General features: G+C 37.9%; 2 protein-coding genes and 1 long non-coding RNA gene across 5 annotated transcripts in view; 1 reads left to right on the forward strand and 2 right to left on the reverse strand.

Annotated features, from left to right (window-relative positions):
- The window catches only part of LOC123957183, a 79707-nt gene extending 65691 nt beyond the window's left edge, over positions 1–14016 (forward strand). The window contains exon 6 of one of the 2 annotated variants that reach the window (XR_006821753.1): positions 4465–4628. This is a non-coding gene — a long non-coding RNA (uncharacterized LOC123957183). Of the gene's footprint in view, positions 1–4464; positions 4629–12765 lie in introns of those variants that run through there. The other variant, XR_006821752.1, reaches the window with a different exon arrangement.
- Positions 8146–11774, reverse strand: spata4 (spermatogenesis associated 4). 2 transcript variants are annotated; one of them, XM_046029789.1, is made up of 7 exons: positions 11671–11774; positions 11480–11637; positions 10545–10674; positions 10102–10220; positions 9455–9675; positions 8627–8737; positions 8146–8255 (listed from the first exon to the last, which is right to left on the reverse strand). In XM_046029789.1, the coding sequence occupies exons 2-7, from the start codon at positions 11578–11580 to the stop codon at positions 8161–8163; spliced, it is 777 nt and encodes a 258-aa protein (XP_045885745.1). In that variant the 5' UTR covers positions 11581–11637; positions 11671–11774; the 3' UTR covers positions 8146–8160. The 2 variants fall into 2 exon arrangements, with proteins under 2 accessions (XP_045885745.1, XP_045885744.1); XM_046029788.1 differs by having other exon boundaries at positions 11480–11721.
- On the reverse strand, positions 12384–17807 carry asb5a (ankyrin repeat and SOCS box containing 5a). The gene is made up of 7 exons (XM_046029791.1): positions 17603–17807; positions 16106–16185; positions 14962–15069; positions 14588–14738; positions 14087–14221; positions 13130–13321; positions 12384–12878 (listed from the first exon to the last, which is right to left on the reverse strand). Exons 1-7 carry the CDS (start codon positions 17805–17807, stop codon positions 12751–12753), a joined length of 999 nt encoding a protein of 332 aa, XP_045885747.1. The 3' UTR covers positions 12384–12750.
- Positions 17808–17901: the final 94 nt, after the last annotated feature.

Raw genomic sequence — 17901 nt, forward strand, 5'->3', positions numbered from 1 at the left:
GGAATGTGTGCTAACCCCAGTTTTTAAAGAGTCAAAGAGAAGTCAGCATGTATTAAAGAAGTGTTAGTCATTAGGGTGATAATACTTTGAACGAAAGACGTCTGTGTGAAGTTGGAAAGTAATAGCACCGCTCATTAGTTTAGCTGGCGTAATGTTAACATTAAACTTTCCAAATGGGTAATATTAGATTTTATTAGTTTTACAGTCAAGCAGTCATGGCAGACAGTGGAAACGATACTGCCCTTAGCATTCCAAGTAGTGCATTGCAGTTAGAAATGAACAACTAGAAATGTTCATAATAAGAATATTGCTATCTCTCCCTTAAACAGTATCTCTGTAACGACGCGTCAACAATGAAATTTCACGTCGACTAATTTTTATAATTGTCATCAATTACGCCGACTAATCTTTGCAGCCCTACTCTGCACCTGTGGTGAAAACAGGTAGCTGGGCTCTAGGGGGATGTTCCTGAGTTTGGTAAAGTTAGATTAGTTAAGGAGATAAATTAGGTGTGTGACAGCTGCTTCTCAGTTTGTTTGGAGATTAGAATCTGTGATAAAAAAATGTATGTCAAGTAGTACAGTTTAATAAGAAATATAAAATAATTTATTAAGAAATATACAGCAAGCTTACTTGAGTGGTCAACATGTGTCTAGTAGCATAGATTATTGCACATTGCCTTTCAGCATAGATTTTTACTGCAGTGTCCGACAGCAAGATTAATATTGCACACATGAACACTGTAATTCACATGGCCAACCTAATTTTTGCAACATGCCATCAAGCTGAGGCGATCTCAGAGTTAAGTATGTTTATGGCAGGTGGGGGAAAAAACTGTGTACTGTCAGTAAGTCTGTACCCATCTTGTCTTTCATGTGCCAGCGCTGCTTAATCCAGAACCCATCCAGATGAAGCACCATCTAGCTCTACAGGAAATAACAGTCCCAGCTTCCAGCAAGGCTCTTTCAGATCCTGCACATTGCTTGGCTCAGCCTTTTCTTTTAACCTTTACTCCACACCTGAACACTACTAATTTCAAATTACGACACTGGGTTCCTATGAACAGGTTCTAGCATTATATAACTGCTACAACAAGTCATAAATAACTACTTTACCATTTTTAACCTTTAAATATTGATGTTTTCATGAATGCAAGATTAAATTGTTAAACTATTGCTTGTGTATTAGGAATCATTTTTGTTATATAAAATTGATCAGACTAAATATACTAAAAATAAAGTCACATTCTTCAGTCATCAGTTTCCTATGTTAATTGTAAATAGTGTGATCTAAACTTAACAATATGTTATAGTTAACAGCTGTAAATGAAAATATTAACATGGTGTTTATAGGTTAACATTTTGTATATATGTTAGTAGAAAGTAAAAAAAGAGAAGCTGATGTTTATACTGGTTTTATTTGAACATTTCTTTAAGAGACAAATGTGACATTCCCTTAGTCTTGTTGAAAAAAATAATTATCTGCCAACTGAATAGTTTTGAAGCCAAGTAGAAGGTGTCATATATTGCAAACTCTGAGAAGGTTTAGATGCACCTATTTACCTAAAGTAATAAGTAATAATTGTTTCTGTTAACATAACTTTCATTTATTCTTAGACTTTAGAGTACGTCACGATTAATAATACCACCTAGTTAGATTCATAACTACTCTGTGCAGGTCAGTCTTTGTTTCAGCACTTACCAACAGGTTGGTCTGGATGTGTATATTCTTATGTGTTTAAACCAGACTTAAATCGGAGCAGCAAAGAAGGCACTCTTCAACAACATCAGGCTCTGGTATTGGGTGTATGGCCCTGAATGTATCTTTAAGCATGAGGTAGAAAGTGAAAATACTCCAGCACACAGAAATACACTGCATAATCACTTTCATGTAAAACATGAAACGTGTTTTGGGAGTATTTTCATTTTTCAACTTGTACTAAACTTTTCTCATTTACCAAAAGTTCAGTTTTAATATTTGATGTTTTATCTGTGTTGTATGATTAGCATGTCCTTGGACTTTCAGTCAGTAGTAAAGTCAAAAAGAGTTAAAATGGACATAAAACACATATGGACAATATTTAAAACTAAAAGTAAACAAAAGAGGAGAAGGGCATTCCATGTCAGTCCACCCAAATGTGTAATAAATGCTGCAAGTTTCTCCAGCCCTTTTTTGTTTTAATCTTGGTGATTACAGTTTATAGCTCATGGAACTCAAAACTCCAGTATCTGAAAATGTATTACAATTTTACAGAAATGTCAACCTGAAAAGAGCTCTTTAAACAGCTAATTAACTCAAAACACCAGCAAAGGGTTCCTGAGCCTTTAATTTCTCAGTCTAGTTCTGCTGCTCACAATGAACTTTTCCATGTTCAAATTTTTTGAGATGCACCTCTACAAGATGGCAATACTATTATGTCAGATGTGGGAGCAACACCTCAAAATGACTGATGATGATTGATAACAATAGTCAACAGAATTTTTTGTGTTCTTTGGAGACATACAAGGTAATATCAGCTGACAAATGTCAAGTAGCCAAGACTAACATCAGTACTTATAGTTAAAGCTGTGTGTAGCAGACGTGGGGGAATCACAACCTCAACAAGAACCGATCACTGAAAGAAATAAACATCTTGTGACAAATATCAAAGTGCTCATCTCTCTCAACAGTCATATTTAAGACAACAATCTCACACAGCACTGTCGCTAGCAGTAACATTAACGTTAATCTAACGGCCAATGTTTTGTAATCTAAACAGCTAATGTTACCACAGACCTACAAAGTCCTCAGAGTAAAAAAGGTGACAGTGTCGGGGGAGGTGAGATCTGACTCTAACAGCACCTTAATTATTTGAAAGGCCGCTGCACCTTGTGCAAGAAAACATTCAAATTAGGTAATTGGGTATAACAGTTAAAGGCATTATACGTAAATTCCGTTTGTATATAGTTTGACAACATTAAAAGTAGAGGTGCGCTGGACTTTACACACAGTCTCTTAACATCAGTCATATAAAAGCAATGGAGACGTGAGCTGTTTCAAGCCATGTTGCCTGATAGTGTGATGTCTTACATTACGCTATCTGGATTGTTGAATGTGAATAAATGAATTTATATACCAGTATGGATGTGAAATTAGTCTTCAATTGCATTTATAATGGTCTTAAAAAGGTCTTAAATTGCACTTGTTAAAACCTGCAGAAACACCGTTTTAGAGTCATGGTTTGACCTATCAGTTAGCTTAAATGTTAAATACTCGGTGGTGACAACCTTTAGCTTTACTGATGCTTAAACATGTTAAAAGTTATCTTTTTCTCAGCCTTTACCTTGTTCTTGGCCTACAGTATATCTGCCCTAATTACAAGATCTCTAGGCCATACGATCATCTTGATGATGGTCTTTGTTTATTGTTAATTATGCTATGTTTCAAAATTAATGACTGAGTAATGATTTATTTATGTTAAAATGTAATGCTTTATTAATGTTGACTTGCTTAATGCAATATATTTAATTAATGATTCAACTGGCCTTCTATACCAAATTGTCAAACCAAATGGTCTAACTGCCTGTGTCCACTAAGTACCTCTTTTTAGTTTAAATTAGCAACTTAGCTTTTTTTTAGCAATGCTTATGGCTTGGGGGATGTCAGTGTCTGTTTGAGGGTTGGCCAGCATGTGTGATGGTTGGTCAGTTGGCCGGCCCATCACTTGGATTAAGATCAAGCAAGGCCGGACTCTCCTCTCAGCTGTCTAATCAGGAGACAGCATTAAACATTATGTTTTACCTTTCATCATGAAGGTACGATTTTCCTAGTATTAGGAATTAACTGGTAATTCTGTTAAATATGGAGGCAGATGTTGACTGATATCCAGCACAACCCACAAGTAAATACCGCAGAGTCTGAAAAAACTCCAAATTCACTTGGTATCAGTTCATACTTTGAATTTTCAGTATTGCTTTTTAATATTTCTATTGCATATGATTAAAAAAAATTGTAAACAGCAGTAATGAAATGATATCTTTCACTGAAGACTGAATTGTGGTCTAATCTAATGAATAATGTTTTAATATTTGGTAAGTGGTATTGTTTGCATGTGGCACATAAAAGAAATACTCATTTGCACTTATTTAGCTTAATTCTGCTGGGGTTCTGAAAATTAAGAACAGGGGCCAGCAACTTGCTAGTGAGTTATGCATTGTATCTCAATTGAAAATATGTAAATAAAAGCAGTTCAGTAGTGGATACTGAATAAATACATATAAATATTTGAAACAGCATGCACATGACTTTTCACATGTGTGCATGCTGACCCACATAGTGCACCACCCTTGGCCCGGATAACACGGCCATACACTAGCTTACCGTGGCTGTGGGGGAATGGGGGGGGGGCTTTTTCTAGGGGAATCCTTAGCTTATGACAATACCCCCCCAACCAGCTAGTCGTGTTCTGTCTGTGTTCCCTACTAGGCGCAGACCCCCTCCCTCCGCCTGCTGCATCCCCACGCCTTCACTAGTGCATCCTTCAAACTGTGGGTACCATGATGCCGATAGGAAAAATCGGCAGATGGTGAAACACTTTCTTAGGGCATTTTAGCCATTCTCAGTTTCTAACATCGAGTTCCTGGCATCTCAAATTTTCATCACAAAATGCTATCTGTGTTTTGCACATCAATGTAAGTGCATATTTATCATCATGAATGTGTTTGTATATTTTTTGTATGCATGCACATATGGCTTGAAATCCTACAGCCACCGCCCATGCTCGTGACCAACAGAAGGAGCCAAAGAAGCTCACTGTAAGCTTATTAATGTATCCTGGTCGCCCTCCAGTATGGGCTTGCTAGTTGCCATAGCAACTTGTCCCTGGATATTGTTCAGCAGGAGAGCCATGTAGATGTAAAATAAATATAAACATCACCCTATAACCCTGGCCAGAGCTTTTTATGTAAAGCAGCCCATCTTACTTATCATTATTAGTGGTAGTATAATAAGTATATATTTATAATTATATATCAGTATATGTATAATTTTTTCTGCATTACAAAACGAATATATCAGGATTCGGGCTATGGTATCACTTGCCGCTGACTGCAGTTTTACCTCACAATCTGGATTCTCAGAATAAACAAATGTAGCCCAGTGTGGGGCTCAACACTGACGATCCAAATTCCGATGCTCATCTCCAAGCGCCTGCAGAAATCAACAGGCGACGGTGCTCCTCATCTTAAGTGCTGATGTGTGTTCACGCCCAGTCAAGCTGAGGGAAATCAAGACACTGAAAGATTAAGGAGGTCAGGTTTTAGAGCTCACTGAGGGAGGCGGGGAAAGAGGCTTTACCAGCTATTGACTACCATGGAAAAAGGATGGGCTGCTTCCAGGGACATGATATCTCTTTATCTCTCATAAAATCGTTGATCGATTGATATTTAAGTGTTATGTTTCAACATTTTGTTACAGTTTGCATTAGCTGTTGTAAATGTTTGATTTTGCAGTTGACCCAAATTCAAGAGTTTAAGAGTCAAATTTTAGTGTATAGATATGGCAGCAATAATCTCATGGTCATTTATAGCTAATAGTCTGTTGAGGCTATGGAGATCATATCTTTACAGCAGTGTCCTATCTGTCTATTGAAAGCCCAGACTCTTAGACCACATGAGAAGCCAGGCAGTCAGCCAGAAAAACTTAACATCCTTACCATCCTTATCTGTTTTTCACTAGCTTCACAGCTCAATTGTACTGTACACTGAGTGTCCACCAGTGCTTGGAGATTTGGGCCCAGAGTGATTTAAATCTACATGAATCTGAGTGGCTTTGGCACCTGAAAGGAACAAAATAATGTTCTCAATTAAGTATGCAAAAATAAACACAGGAGAAGGCAATAAAATTAGTTTTGCAAAGGTGCATTGATCTTTATGTCGATCAACCACAGATTCAGCCATAACATTAAAACCACCTGCCTATTATTATGCAGGTTGCCCTTTTACTGCCAAAATAGCCCTGGTCTGTCGAGGCCCATGGGGCTTCCATGGTTTAGACTTGTTTGTCCAGCAACATCCCACAGATGCTTGACTGGATTGAGATCTGGGGAATTTGGAAGCCAAGTCAAAACCTTCAACTTGTTGTTGTGTTCCTCAAGCCATTCCTGAACCATTTTTGCTGCCACAGCCATCAGCGAATACTTTTTCCATGACAGGGTATACATGGTCTGGTAGGTAGGTGGTATGTGTCAAAGTAACACCTGGGTCATGTAAAAGAAAATGCACTTCATCAGACCAGGCCACCTCTTCCATTGCTCCGTGGTCCAGTTGTGATGCTCACATGCCCATTGTAGGTGCTTTTGGCAGTGGACAGGGGTCAGCATGGGCACTTTTCCTGTGTTTTGCAGCTATGCAGCCCCATACTAACAAAATGTGATGCACTGTATGTTCTGCCACCTTTCTATCAGAACCAGCATTAACTTTTTCAGCAATCTGTCTGTTGAATCGGACCCCAAGGCCCAGCCTTCGCTCCCCACATACATTAATGAGCCTTGGCCACTCATATCACTGTTGCCGGTTCACCGCTTTTCCCTCTTTGGACTTTTTATGATTGGTATAGATCTAGCCATTACAATTTGGTCCCTCAAATCCTTACGCCTACCCATTTTTCCTGCTTCTAACACATCAACTTTGAGGACAAAATGTTCACTTGCTGCCTAATATATCCTATCCACTGACAGGTGCCATGGTAACAAGATAATCAGTGTTATTCACTTCACATCTCAGTGGTCATAATGCATGGCTGATCAGTGTATATTTCTGGTTTTTCATAATTTCAGTGTGAATTGAATTGGTAGATTGCTTGCCTAAAAGGACAAGTCCATAGCACTATTCAGCTTAAGGCAAGTGTGTTGTTAATGCAGGTCAGAGCAAATTGTTTTCATTTCCAGTCAGGTAAAAACTGTACATTGTACATTCGGTTTATATATTAAAAATCTGTAGTTGTTATATGTGCATTTGGGGGCTTTTGGGGGAACAAAAAGTATCAAACAGTACAATTTTAATTTGAACCTAAACCTAAAAGTTAACTTTATTGCCCTCAAAAAATGCATCTTGCACACGTTAATTTATAAGAAGTGTCGTCGCACCCCTGAATAAATCCATCAACCACACGGGCAGATATACTCTTCTGTAACTAGCTCACAATGACTAAATAATTGAAAAATTGCTGTAGATAAAATGTTTTCTATCCTGATAGTCCCAAACTTCTGCAATCATTAGTGTACAGCATGTACAGATATGGTGAGGTTTTTAAAATCCCTTAGTAACCAGTGACGTTAGGGACACTATATAAATGGAATTTGTTTTTCCACATAATCACAATTTTTGTGCTGCTCTAGAAGGCACATGAACATGTGTCAGCACATTTAATTCATGTTACCATTGGCAATATTCCTAAAATATAGATTGTCATGTGCTGAAATGTATTAAACCAACAGTTAGACAATTTGAAACAATAATGATTAAATGAGAAACAAGACAGAGAAAAGCTGTGTCTACATGCCACAGTGACTGGCTGTTCCCCAAACAAGGAAGCCAATTTAAGAATCCGTTATCAGGATTAGTTACTAAATGTGATGCCTACCACGTTGAATGTAATGAGCTACAGCATACTTTTACCAGCATTTTGGCAGGTGGCTGATCATAATTTCTTAGAATGCAGATTAAAATGCAGAAAAATGTCTGTTTGTTGCATTAGTGATGGTAAAGGAAGGAAGATGCATATTCATTAAGGGCCATAAGAACTATGAATAGCTCTGGAATACTTAGCATAGTGAACAACACAAACAGAAATACAGTACGGCCAGTCAATTTTTGCTGCATACACTGAATTTATTTATCTTGTTTTGTCAATGGTACACCTACAGCAGTGGACTTTGTTTCAAAAGCCATTGAGGGGAGCTCTGTTTATGACTCAATGCTGCCACCTACTGGTCATGACAGATGTAGCTCAAACATGATGGTAGTGCCACAGTAACATTACATAAGCCACAACAAACTGTGATGTCATTTGTCTTTCAAAACAAATTATACTCTTGTAAATGATTGTGTGGAAAAATAATTAAGGCTATGCTTTGAATAATGAAAAAACAATAATAGGGCACAGATCTCCATCCAATTACTTTTAATAGTTAACCAGGGAGCGTTTGACAGGCTGGCACACCTTTATCTCCTTCAAGGAAACAACAGCTCCACTCCACGTTGATGAGGAGCACAACTCTAAAATGGCAGAAATCGGAAAATAGATTGGTAAAGTGCAAAAAGCTTTTACATCAATAAATCAAATATGTTCTGTGCACAAGGTTATTCAGCACCAGGGAAAGAAAGAAAACACAGTAACTTTATTAATTTAACAAATTACCATTTGTAATTGCAACCATTGAAATGGGATACTGACTCTGAGGAGTAACATTTATATTTTAAATTATCTCTTCCCTTCTCAGAGAAAACGTAAAGACAAGCCTGAAATATTAGAATCTCCTACACACAAATAATGCATGTGGACATTTACAGAATCAATATTCTCTGCTCATTACTGTTGAGAGAAAAAGAACAAGACAGAGTGAGAGAACACAAGACTTGCCACTTACGTGATGTAGTGTCTCCAGATGAATGGCTGTCAAAGCACTCATCACTGCGGATGGATTGCACAAGATTTTTGACCGCCAGCTGACCCAGATTAGACTTCACTTTAAAAAATCCTGTCACCAAACCAAAGAAACTGTCAAAACTGGCCAAATTCTGTCACATTAAGAGACATGATTTATGAGCTATAAACAGAACCTGCCATGTTGCAGATAATGAATGAATAATGACTATTAATAGTAGTTTATTTCTTATTTCACCATTTTAAATCTACTTAATTCTCCACCTTTAATGTTTAATCACGAACTACTAATTGCTCACCTTGCTTTTACCTACAGTTTTACCAAATGACGGCACCAACAGATGTGTTCACAGTTGCTTTACCTAGTCCGTGCTTGTAAAATATCTGTCTGGTCTTCTAACGTAATACCAGAGAGTCTCTTCTCTCTCTCTATGTGTGTGTCTTTCTCTGGAGAGTGTGTGCAATTGTCAGTAGTCTGCACAGAAGGGGTAGAGCGAGGGGAGATTGTCCACTAATTAATCAATCACAGGTGGATCGCCAAATATACTTTGGCAGCCGCTTATATACCTGGATGGCCCGTCTAAGTTAAGTCTATATGTCACTGTATTCTATCGAACCTTGTATTCTCATTAGTGTGATAACAGTCTGTCAGTCCCTGTCATGTAACCTGTGTTTACAACTCTTGTGTCATTGTCATAATATAGCACAGTGTATCAGTGTGACATTATCTGACATGATTTAGACCAAAGTAAAATAAAAAGGTTACATTTGCCCCCACAGATTTCTCAATTATCACCCCTAGGTGACTCACCAGGGTTGAGAACCTTATCTGCAGCCTTGAGCTCCAGGCGCTGATGGAGTACAACTTCTGCCTTCCTGTGGTTTGCGCTAATGTCAGGCTCAGCCATGATCTCTGTTATCCTCAGGTTGTTTTTGATGGCCTTGGTGGCACTGGACCGGGCCAGTGTGGGCAGAAGCCCCTGGTACTCTTTGTTAGTGAAGTCTGTCTTTGAGTCCATAACATCGCTGATACTGAGAAGGGAGCCTTGAAAAGATTAGAATACCTAAAGGATTCTATTATTATGTTTATATGTTTCACATTTGTGTGTATATCATTTTTACACTGTGCCAATGTGCTGTATACCCACTGACTGGCATCCTTTTCAATTGGGTTTTCACTGTTTAGTTGGGTTCAAGTGCCCTAGAAGTTAGTGCTGAACGATTTAGGAAAATGATAGCTTAGTATTTCTCTGGACAACACCAGAAAACAAACTAAATACATTCAACACTGGGAAACTTGTGAGCTAATAACACTTGAGCTTGAGTGCCTTACTGAGCTTGAGTGCCTAATGTACCAATATTAAGCTAAACAACATACTTTGAAAGTGTATAGCTGCAAACTATTTAGAATTTGCCTAAAACTGTTAACTTTCTGCCCTGTTCCCAATCAACCCTTACCTCTGCTTAGTTAAAATAGTATAAACCTCCTGCACCAACAGCTCAGCTGCTCCTGGTTTACAGTGGACGGTTCCATCAATGACCTCCTTCATCAAGTGTAGATTCTGCTTCTGTAAAGTCTGGAACAATAAAAATCTTTGGCAATTATCTGACTCAAAACAAGAAATTATTGTTTGAGATCCTGCAAGTAAATGTAGTTAAATAAAACATCATGATGGGTCTTCAGTATGGATTCTTTTCTATCATCCGCTATTTAAGGATTTGTGATGTTGTGTGCTGGTAGGTTGAGCAACCTCACAATATTTGGGCTGGACACCTAAAAGTAGTTTTTAAAAAAAAGCTAATTCATTAGTCTGCATGTGTAAAGTGAGTGTTAAATGTCATACTGTAGCTAAGACATTTCTTACTACTTATTGTATTTTTAGATGTCTTCCTCCTCTTACCCTCTCTATATGGCTCCAGTTCCTCTGTTTGGCAGAAAGGGATGTTCCTTTGTCATATGAATGCACTGGAAAGTCTTTGGGGTAATACTGATAAAATATCTCTGCCACAAGGTAACCATTGGAAAAATCTCTGGAAGTAAAAAGTAGGAAGATCAGACAGAGTATATTTACTCTACCAGTGAAATACCCTTTGAACAATTTGCTGCCTTGGCAGCACTGCAAAGCATCGATGCTTCTCTACTTCTATTATATTTAGTTCACCCTTGATTATTCTATTTATCTTTAGTATTACTATTTCATTACAAGCATGTGTTCTATATGTTACTGTCTTTGTGTTTTATGGTGCAAATCTCTAGTAAACGAGATGACAGTGAGGCCCTTACCAGATGAAATTGTTGCATGACAGTTAAGTTACACTCAGTTAAGAAGTGAGGACATGCTCATTGAAAACGACCATGGAGCAATTGTTAACCTACATGTTTTAAAATTAAAATTACCAAGGTAGCAAGAGTTAAGTGATTTAACGTAACACAGATTTGTTTTCAAGTCAAAATATGTCTAGAGGTGTAGTTAACTAGCTAGTTATAGGTGTTTTTGTTGTTTTGCCAACCTTTGTTTTAACTGCACTGAAATTTGAATGTGTGCATCTCATTAACATATAAGTTAGCTAAAGTTAGCATTAACTAGGTTAACTAATATTAGAAAATCAACACGCTTGCTTAATCATGTTGAAACAACGGTTAAAAATAACGTTATCAATGTTGCAAAAACGGCTTTACCCAATTACTGTTACAAATGTAACGTTAACATTTATCCCGGTTTTACACTCTGAAAACTGACCTGCAAATCGCTTTTATCCGGTTTTACTAGGATGTGTATGCTGTAAGTTAGCTTTGAGAGGTTTGTAAAACGTTAGTCTAACTATAATTCTTTACCTGCGCACATTCTTCGGATAAAATGACAAGTCGAGGCTTTGCAGCCATTTCACGACTTCTCTTGGCAGTCCAGTCTTTTGGGGAAACTGTTCAAGAGACATGCTGCTCTGAGCCTGATGAAATCTACAAACCAATAATGTGTTTACTGTCTAGATGTCCATGAAACCATGCTAAACTTTAGCATGGCCTACCAGTTTCCTCTAAGATAAGTAACGAGCCGCAACAGCTTGTCTTTTTTTGTTTATATTTCCCTGGCAACGACAAGACACACTTTTTTGACAGACAGCGGTGGCGGTTTTCTGCCCCTCAGAGGATGAAACTGAAACATAGTCTATGGATGTAACATTAATACAGAATTTTTACGGAGGAATACCAATATTTTTTTAATCAGTATTCACTATTAAATAGAAAAATTAGACATTATGAAATACATAATTGCATCAATACAGACATAATATACCCATGGAATTGTGAAGTAATTCACTATAAAAGTTAAAACTCAGCATTATGAAAAGTTATTTCATACTGCTACTTTATTCATGATTGTTTTGTTAATAATAAGTATATGATAGCATTATTTAATTTGCGTTATTAGCTACTGTCCCGGCAATAGAAACAAACAATAGCTGCTCCACCCACTCATATTTTCCATTTGGGACTTTCCAACAAGGTCAGCCTCCTCCAGTTGTCATTACTCAGTAATCTAAGCTTAAACTCATCAGCTATTTTTGTTGTCAATATGTTTGAATGAATAACTCACCCATTGCAACTCTCAAGTTAAACATCATTAATTACCAACACAGCCTTCATGTGTATTTTTTTACAAAAACAACATATTTTGGAATGCACCAGGTTTTAAAACACTTTTAATCATCTAGTGTGCTAAGCATTGTATATCAAATGCAAAACTATGAATACTCATTCACGTTCATTCATTGTGCATTTATGATATTAGTATTATGTAAGGTTATTACAACTATTAAGGAAACTTCTAAATACTGCAAACATGAATTGCAAATAATATTTAATTTGTTATATTTTGTTACCGTAATTTATCTAGGGAAAACTACATCTGCAAGCTCTTTTAGAAACCCTCATCTAGGTCAACTACTCAGGTGAATTCTGTGACTAATTTCAACTAATTACTCTGACTGCAGTGACTGGTAGCTAAAATTAAAAGTAGGAAGAGTTCATGAAGTTGATTTGCTTTTTGTGTCAAGTGCTTTTCTATGTAAGTCCCATTAAGGCAGACAGTTTAGTTGTTCTGTCTGTCATTGGTACTGCAGGTAGTTCCTGAGCCTGTTGGGCAGGGGAAGGTGGGAAAGAAGATGGAGTCTGTCACGGCCGACAGAGTTCCTGATGCACTGACGACACACCTGACTCAGCAGTCGTGGTGTAGCTGTGAAAGGAGACAATGAAACATTATATAAGCTGGTCTTAATGCATAGATTACTTCCCAAAGACAACCATTGCTTTAGGCTGGACTGAATTTTAAAAAAAAGTTCTGTCCTGCTACAAGCTCAGGTTATTGGGCAACCTTTATATGGTAATGGATATATATTAAAACATAGATATAATTACCAAAAGTAAAAAAAATGCAAACATAGGTCAGTAGTTGCCTACGAAACCAAGTTGCAGGTGTTCTTGTACCTTCATATAGTAGTAGGAAGCCCTCTGTTAGACTGCTGGGTGGAGCCACATCTACTGGCCTCTGAAACTCTGTGTTCCGGGCATTAATGTCTGCACCAAAGTCCAGCAGCAGCTTCACTACAGCTGTGCAGTCTTTTTCTGCAGCTGCATGTAAGGGTGAATCCAGGGATTTGCCTTTCTGTACATTTGCACCTGTATGCAGGACAACTTGATTATCCATTCTAGAGTCAAGTTGGAAAAATGTTAAATGTCATCAATACCTGTTCACTGTAATCCAGGAGTTACTTTGTGACAAAAGTTTCTTATTTTTTATGCACATCCCTTCCTTCATCTGCCCTTATCTATCTAAAAATTGCCATTATTTATTCAAGACTTTCAATAGCCCTGAGAGAATGGACGTAAAGTTGTTACTTTAAAACAAGCAATATGGGTATACAAATAGCTTAAAAATGTGATCAGTCAGCTGTAATGTAGCTACATGTGAATGCTGTGCCACTCCGTACTCAGATTGCAACATGTTATGTATCTGCATTAATAAGACAAGTGTCACAATCATCATCACATTGAATTGTCCATAAATGATCTCTAGAAAGAGACTTTTAGCACATTTGGAATAAACTAACAGACCACCACCTACCGCTGGTGTTTACCATTGCCTTGACAATTTACATTACTGACAAATAATTATTTTATTGCTGCTGTACTGGAAATTCCACTAATATCATTTAATCTGCAATGAGGCCAAACAAATGTTTTGTTGAGTAACTGCTCAACGAAAATAAGTTATAAGTTATTTAGTTAGTATTTTAAAAATCGATTGTGTATTCATGTGTTTTTGTAGCTATGTCTTTGCCAGTGCACAATAAATGTGCTTGTGTATCTGTGTGTGTATGTTCATACAGGACGTATGCTTGTCTGCGTAGAGATGTAAAGATCCACACTGTGCAGTAAGCTGACCTTCCCTCAGGAGTTTCCTGGCACACTCCAGCTCTTGGCAGACGCAGGCTGTATAGAGCGCTGTACCCAGGTGAGGAATGTCCATGTCCACATCTGCCCCCCAAGTCACCAGAGCCTCTACACAACCGTAATGACCTGGACGTAATGGAGCATGAAGACAGTAATCAGTAAGTGACAACGTGAGATAATTCTCCAAGCTGTTTGCTCAGGCTATGTTGGGATTTATTTTTAAATCTGTTTTTCACAGTATGGGTTTGTTATAAAGTACACAGCCAAGGACACAAATATAGGTTGAAAGAAAGGATCTAGTGTAAGCTGTAATTAGTAGATTTGGTGTATATTGTCCCATGTTACATTAAATAACACATCGAGAGGTAGATCATGAATATGCGCTGCAAACACAGATACAACGCTTTTTAGATGTACAGTATATTAAATCGCAATAGAAGACTATCTGATATGCATTCTGTCATGTATGCAGAATATTTTGTTATTATATACCTTTGCTTGTAGCTTCATGGATTGGTGAGGGATGGTATACATGGCTCTGGGGTTTTGCTCCATTTTCCAAAAGAATTTCAGTGCATGCAACACTGCCCACGGTACAGGCGTTGTACAGAGGTGTGACTCCATCAATTGTAAAAGCATTGACCTGTAAACACATTTTTTAAACTGTTATTTTTTGGCCTCTTTTAACCATGCAATTTGACTTATAGCAACAGCCTGGGGGAACAGTTGAAGGGGAACAACAACTTAATAGCTCTTCAGTGACTGTAAACTTGCTCATTTGTTACCCCTACCCAGCTTTTCCCAGGCATGGAAATTACATTTGACCTGTGCAGTATAGCAACATTACAGGCCAATACGTGACTTACATTTGCTCCTGCATCAATGAGAGCTCTGGCACAAGCGACGTGGTCTCCAGCACAGGCCTCATGAAGGGGTGTCACATGGTCTATAGTCAGAACATTCACACTGTGACCCTGGAAACAGAATCAAAAAGCCAGAGACATTTAGAAGTAATAAGGGGCAATACATGAACTTTGTCAACCTCTATTGGTGATCACCTGGTATTGCAGAAACATCAATAAAGGTTATCTTTTCTAGAACAGACCAAGACTCCTCAGTAATTGACAAACTATCCTGTACAGACACATTTCAACAATAGAGATTAATAAGCTTGCTAATTGAAATGTAGAATCAAGGCGGTTCTGGTGAAGAGCTTATAAATCACCATGTGCAATACTGTAATGATATCACTGCTTTTGTCGTGAGCTTGTCTGAGCTAAGAACATGGCATTGCTGGCTTGGGAGCTGAATCTGCTCATTTTGTTGTAGCACACTCCTCAGTCTGTGAGCAGCTGAAAATGCAAGTGGGAGAATAGATTCTCTCATTTATTAGTCTTTTGCATTGATCAGTAATTCTGTTGAACCCCTCAGATACTTTATATAATGGTTATGTAATACTGTGTGTTATGGTTGTTCTGTGCTGTACGCCTACATAAATTTATTAAGCTACTTTAGTGCTATATTATCTAAGATGGTATGTCATGGTTTTCTAATAATAAAAATTACTTAAAACACATGATTTATTAACAGCCAGATGTTGACTGACATTTTATGTTGCAGACATTTAGTCAACCGTCTTGCTATTGTAACATACAACCTGTGCAACAGCAGAATTGGAAGCAACCGGTAAAGGTCAAGAGGACATTTTGGCTTTGACAACTTTGGCAACAATATCATGCCAGATAGACTGTAGGAATACCAAAATGTAGTGTTGAGAAATAATGGAAGTTCAGATGGACAAATTTAATGAAACGTCTGTGTTGGATGCCAATTAGATAATTAGAGGTAATCCCAGATAACCTTAGTGACTCCTTACTTTCATTCAAACCTCTTTTTTAACTACAAAGGCACTGATATACATGTAATTACTCAAGGGACAGTTACAACAGACCCCATGTGCACAGATGAGGAGATGCACATAACTCTCCCAGGGGATTGTGTTCTCTTCACCTGCAAAATGAGGGTCCTCAGAGCCAGGAGGCGGCCCTGACTCGCAGCATCATGTAGGGGGGAGCGATCCGCCCAGGATCCTGCAGTGAGAATTCAGTGCTTACTTTATTACTATTATTAGGTTAATGCTTTCATCCAGAGCCATTTACATGCAACAGCATAACAAGCCTCAAATCCTGAGTTACTAACAGTACAAGAGGATGCTTATTCATCATGTCTTGTAATATTATAATTAATTTATTGTTTAACCAATTACAAATGCTTAGTGAAATCCCAACCACAAACCTTAATTTATCAATTGTCCATCTCCTTTATGTTTATGAAAGTCATATTTAAACCTTTCATGTGTTACCCTTCATCTTCCAAGAGTTAATGCGTAGCATATTATTATGTGACAAACTGTGCTTGAGAAGTCCTTATGCAGCCAACTCAACTCATTCACACTCCACTCACATGGCAAATTAAAATCAGTTTGAGAAATTTACTGTGGTTGTCTTTGGTGTAATTCTGGCAAAAAAATGTCTCATTAAGCACACCTGAGTCAATGTCCAGAATAACAGCTGATGCATTCCACACGTTATCATCATCGTTCTCATCTTCCTGCATTTTAATCATAATTTAAAGATAATATTCAGCCTAATGTTACCTATGAAATTCCAGCTCTTTTATTCATGCAGCCTATTTTCCTTGACTAATTTAAAATACCCAGCTATAGACATCAAACAGAAGACCATATCTAAAGGACTGTGACTAATACTCTAAGCTTGGCTAATTAGTATTCCATAGAGTAGGTCCACTTTAAATTAAACACCCCCTTGAATGATAGATACAGATTGTGTGTGTCGTTGTCTCTCTTCACCCAGGATGTGCCTTCGAACCGCCTGTCCCTGAGAACTTGGAGTGTTGTTTTGGTTGCTGTCTATGTGTGAAAGGGTGCACTGCATAGCTGAGAATGGAAACTAGGGCAGGATGGGGGCGGGGGAGGGAGAAGGGGGGATATCATGACTGTGTTCTAATAATACATTAGAGAAAAAGACCTGCCAGCCTACAGTGTCTTCGTTTAATATTGAATGTACAGTTCTGGATTTATAAGTCGCTATTAAGCTAATGAAAGAAAAGTAGGCTATCATTTATATCTACAGTATGTGCTAATGTGAATACAATTAATGGCTCTTATACTTGGATTGAATTAGCAATGCAGTATTTATAGCTCATTTGTAAACACGGAAATTGTGAGTGTGTGGCTGTGTGTGAGCGGGGAGCTCTTGAACTTGATTTTAAAGGAAACTATATTCATATTTTCTACCTATGACCTTATACACCTGAGGTCAAACATCTTGCTAGGTGTACAGTTGTATTGCGGTTACATTTTACACCAAATTTGGCTTCAACACAAATATTTATGATTAAAATTATGCAGTGTGTGGAACAAAGAAAGCACATTGAGAATAAAAAACAACTCTTAAAGGCGTTTTATGTTTTTCTCAGAGTACTCACTGTGTTGTTGACCATAATCATAGAACTCTGCTGATATCCTGGCAGCCTCTTTACGGTTCCCACGGACAATGTAGAAGTATGCCAGCAAGTTGAGAGAAATCTTAACAAAGAGCTTAAAGCAGAACAGTGCCAAGATGCTGAGGTAAACATGGGACAACTGGGCCGTGAAGGGCTTGTTGGGGAGTTCCTCTGTTGGGTCTGACATTTCCTCCGCCATGTTTCTGAGGGGCTTTGGTTATGATGAAGGCAGGATCAGATGCCACTCCAAAAAGCACAAGAGTTGTCTACTTTTTCTCCCA

The sequence above is a fragment of the Micropterus dolomieu genome, linkage group LG19, assembly GCF_021292245.1.
Source record: "Micropterus dolomieu isolate WLL.071019.BEF.003 ecotype Adirondacks linkage group LG19, ASM2129224v1, whole genome shotgun sequence".
NCBI lineage: Eukaryota > Metazoa > Chordata > Actinopteri > Centrarchiformes > Centrarchidae > Micropterus > Micropterus dolomieu.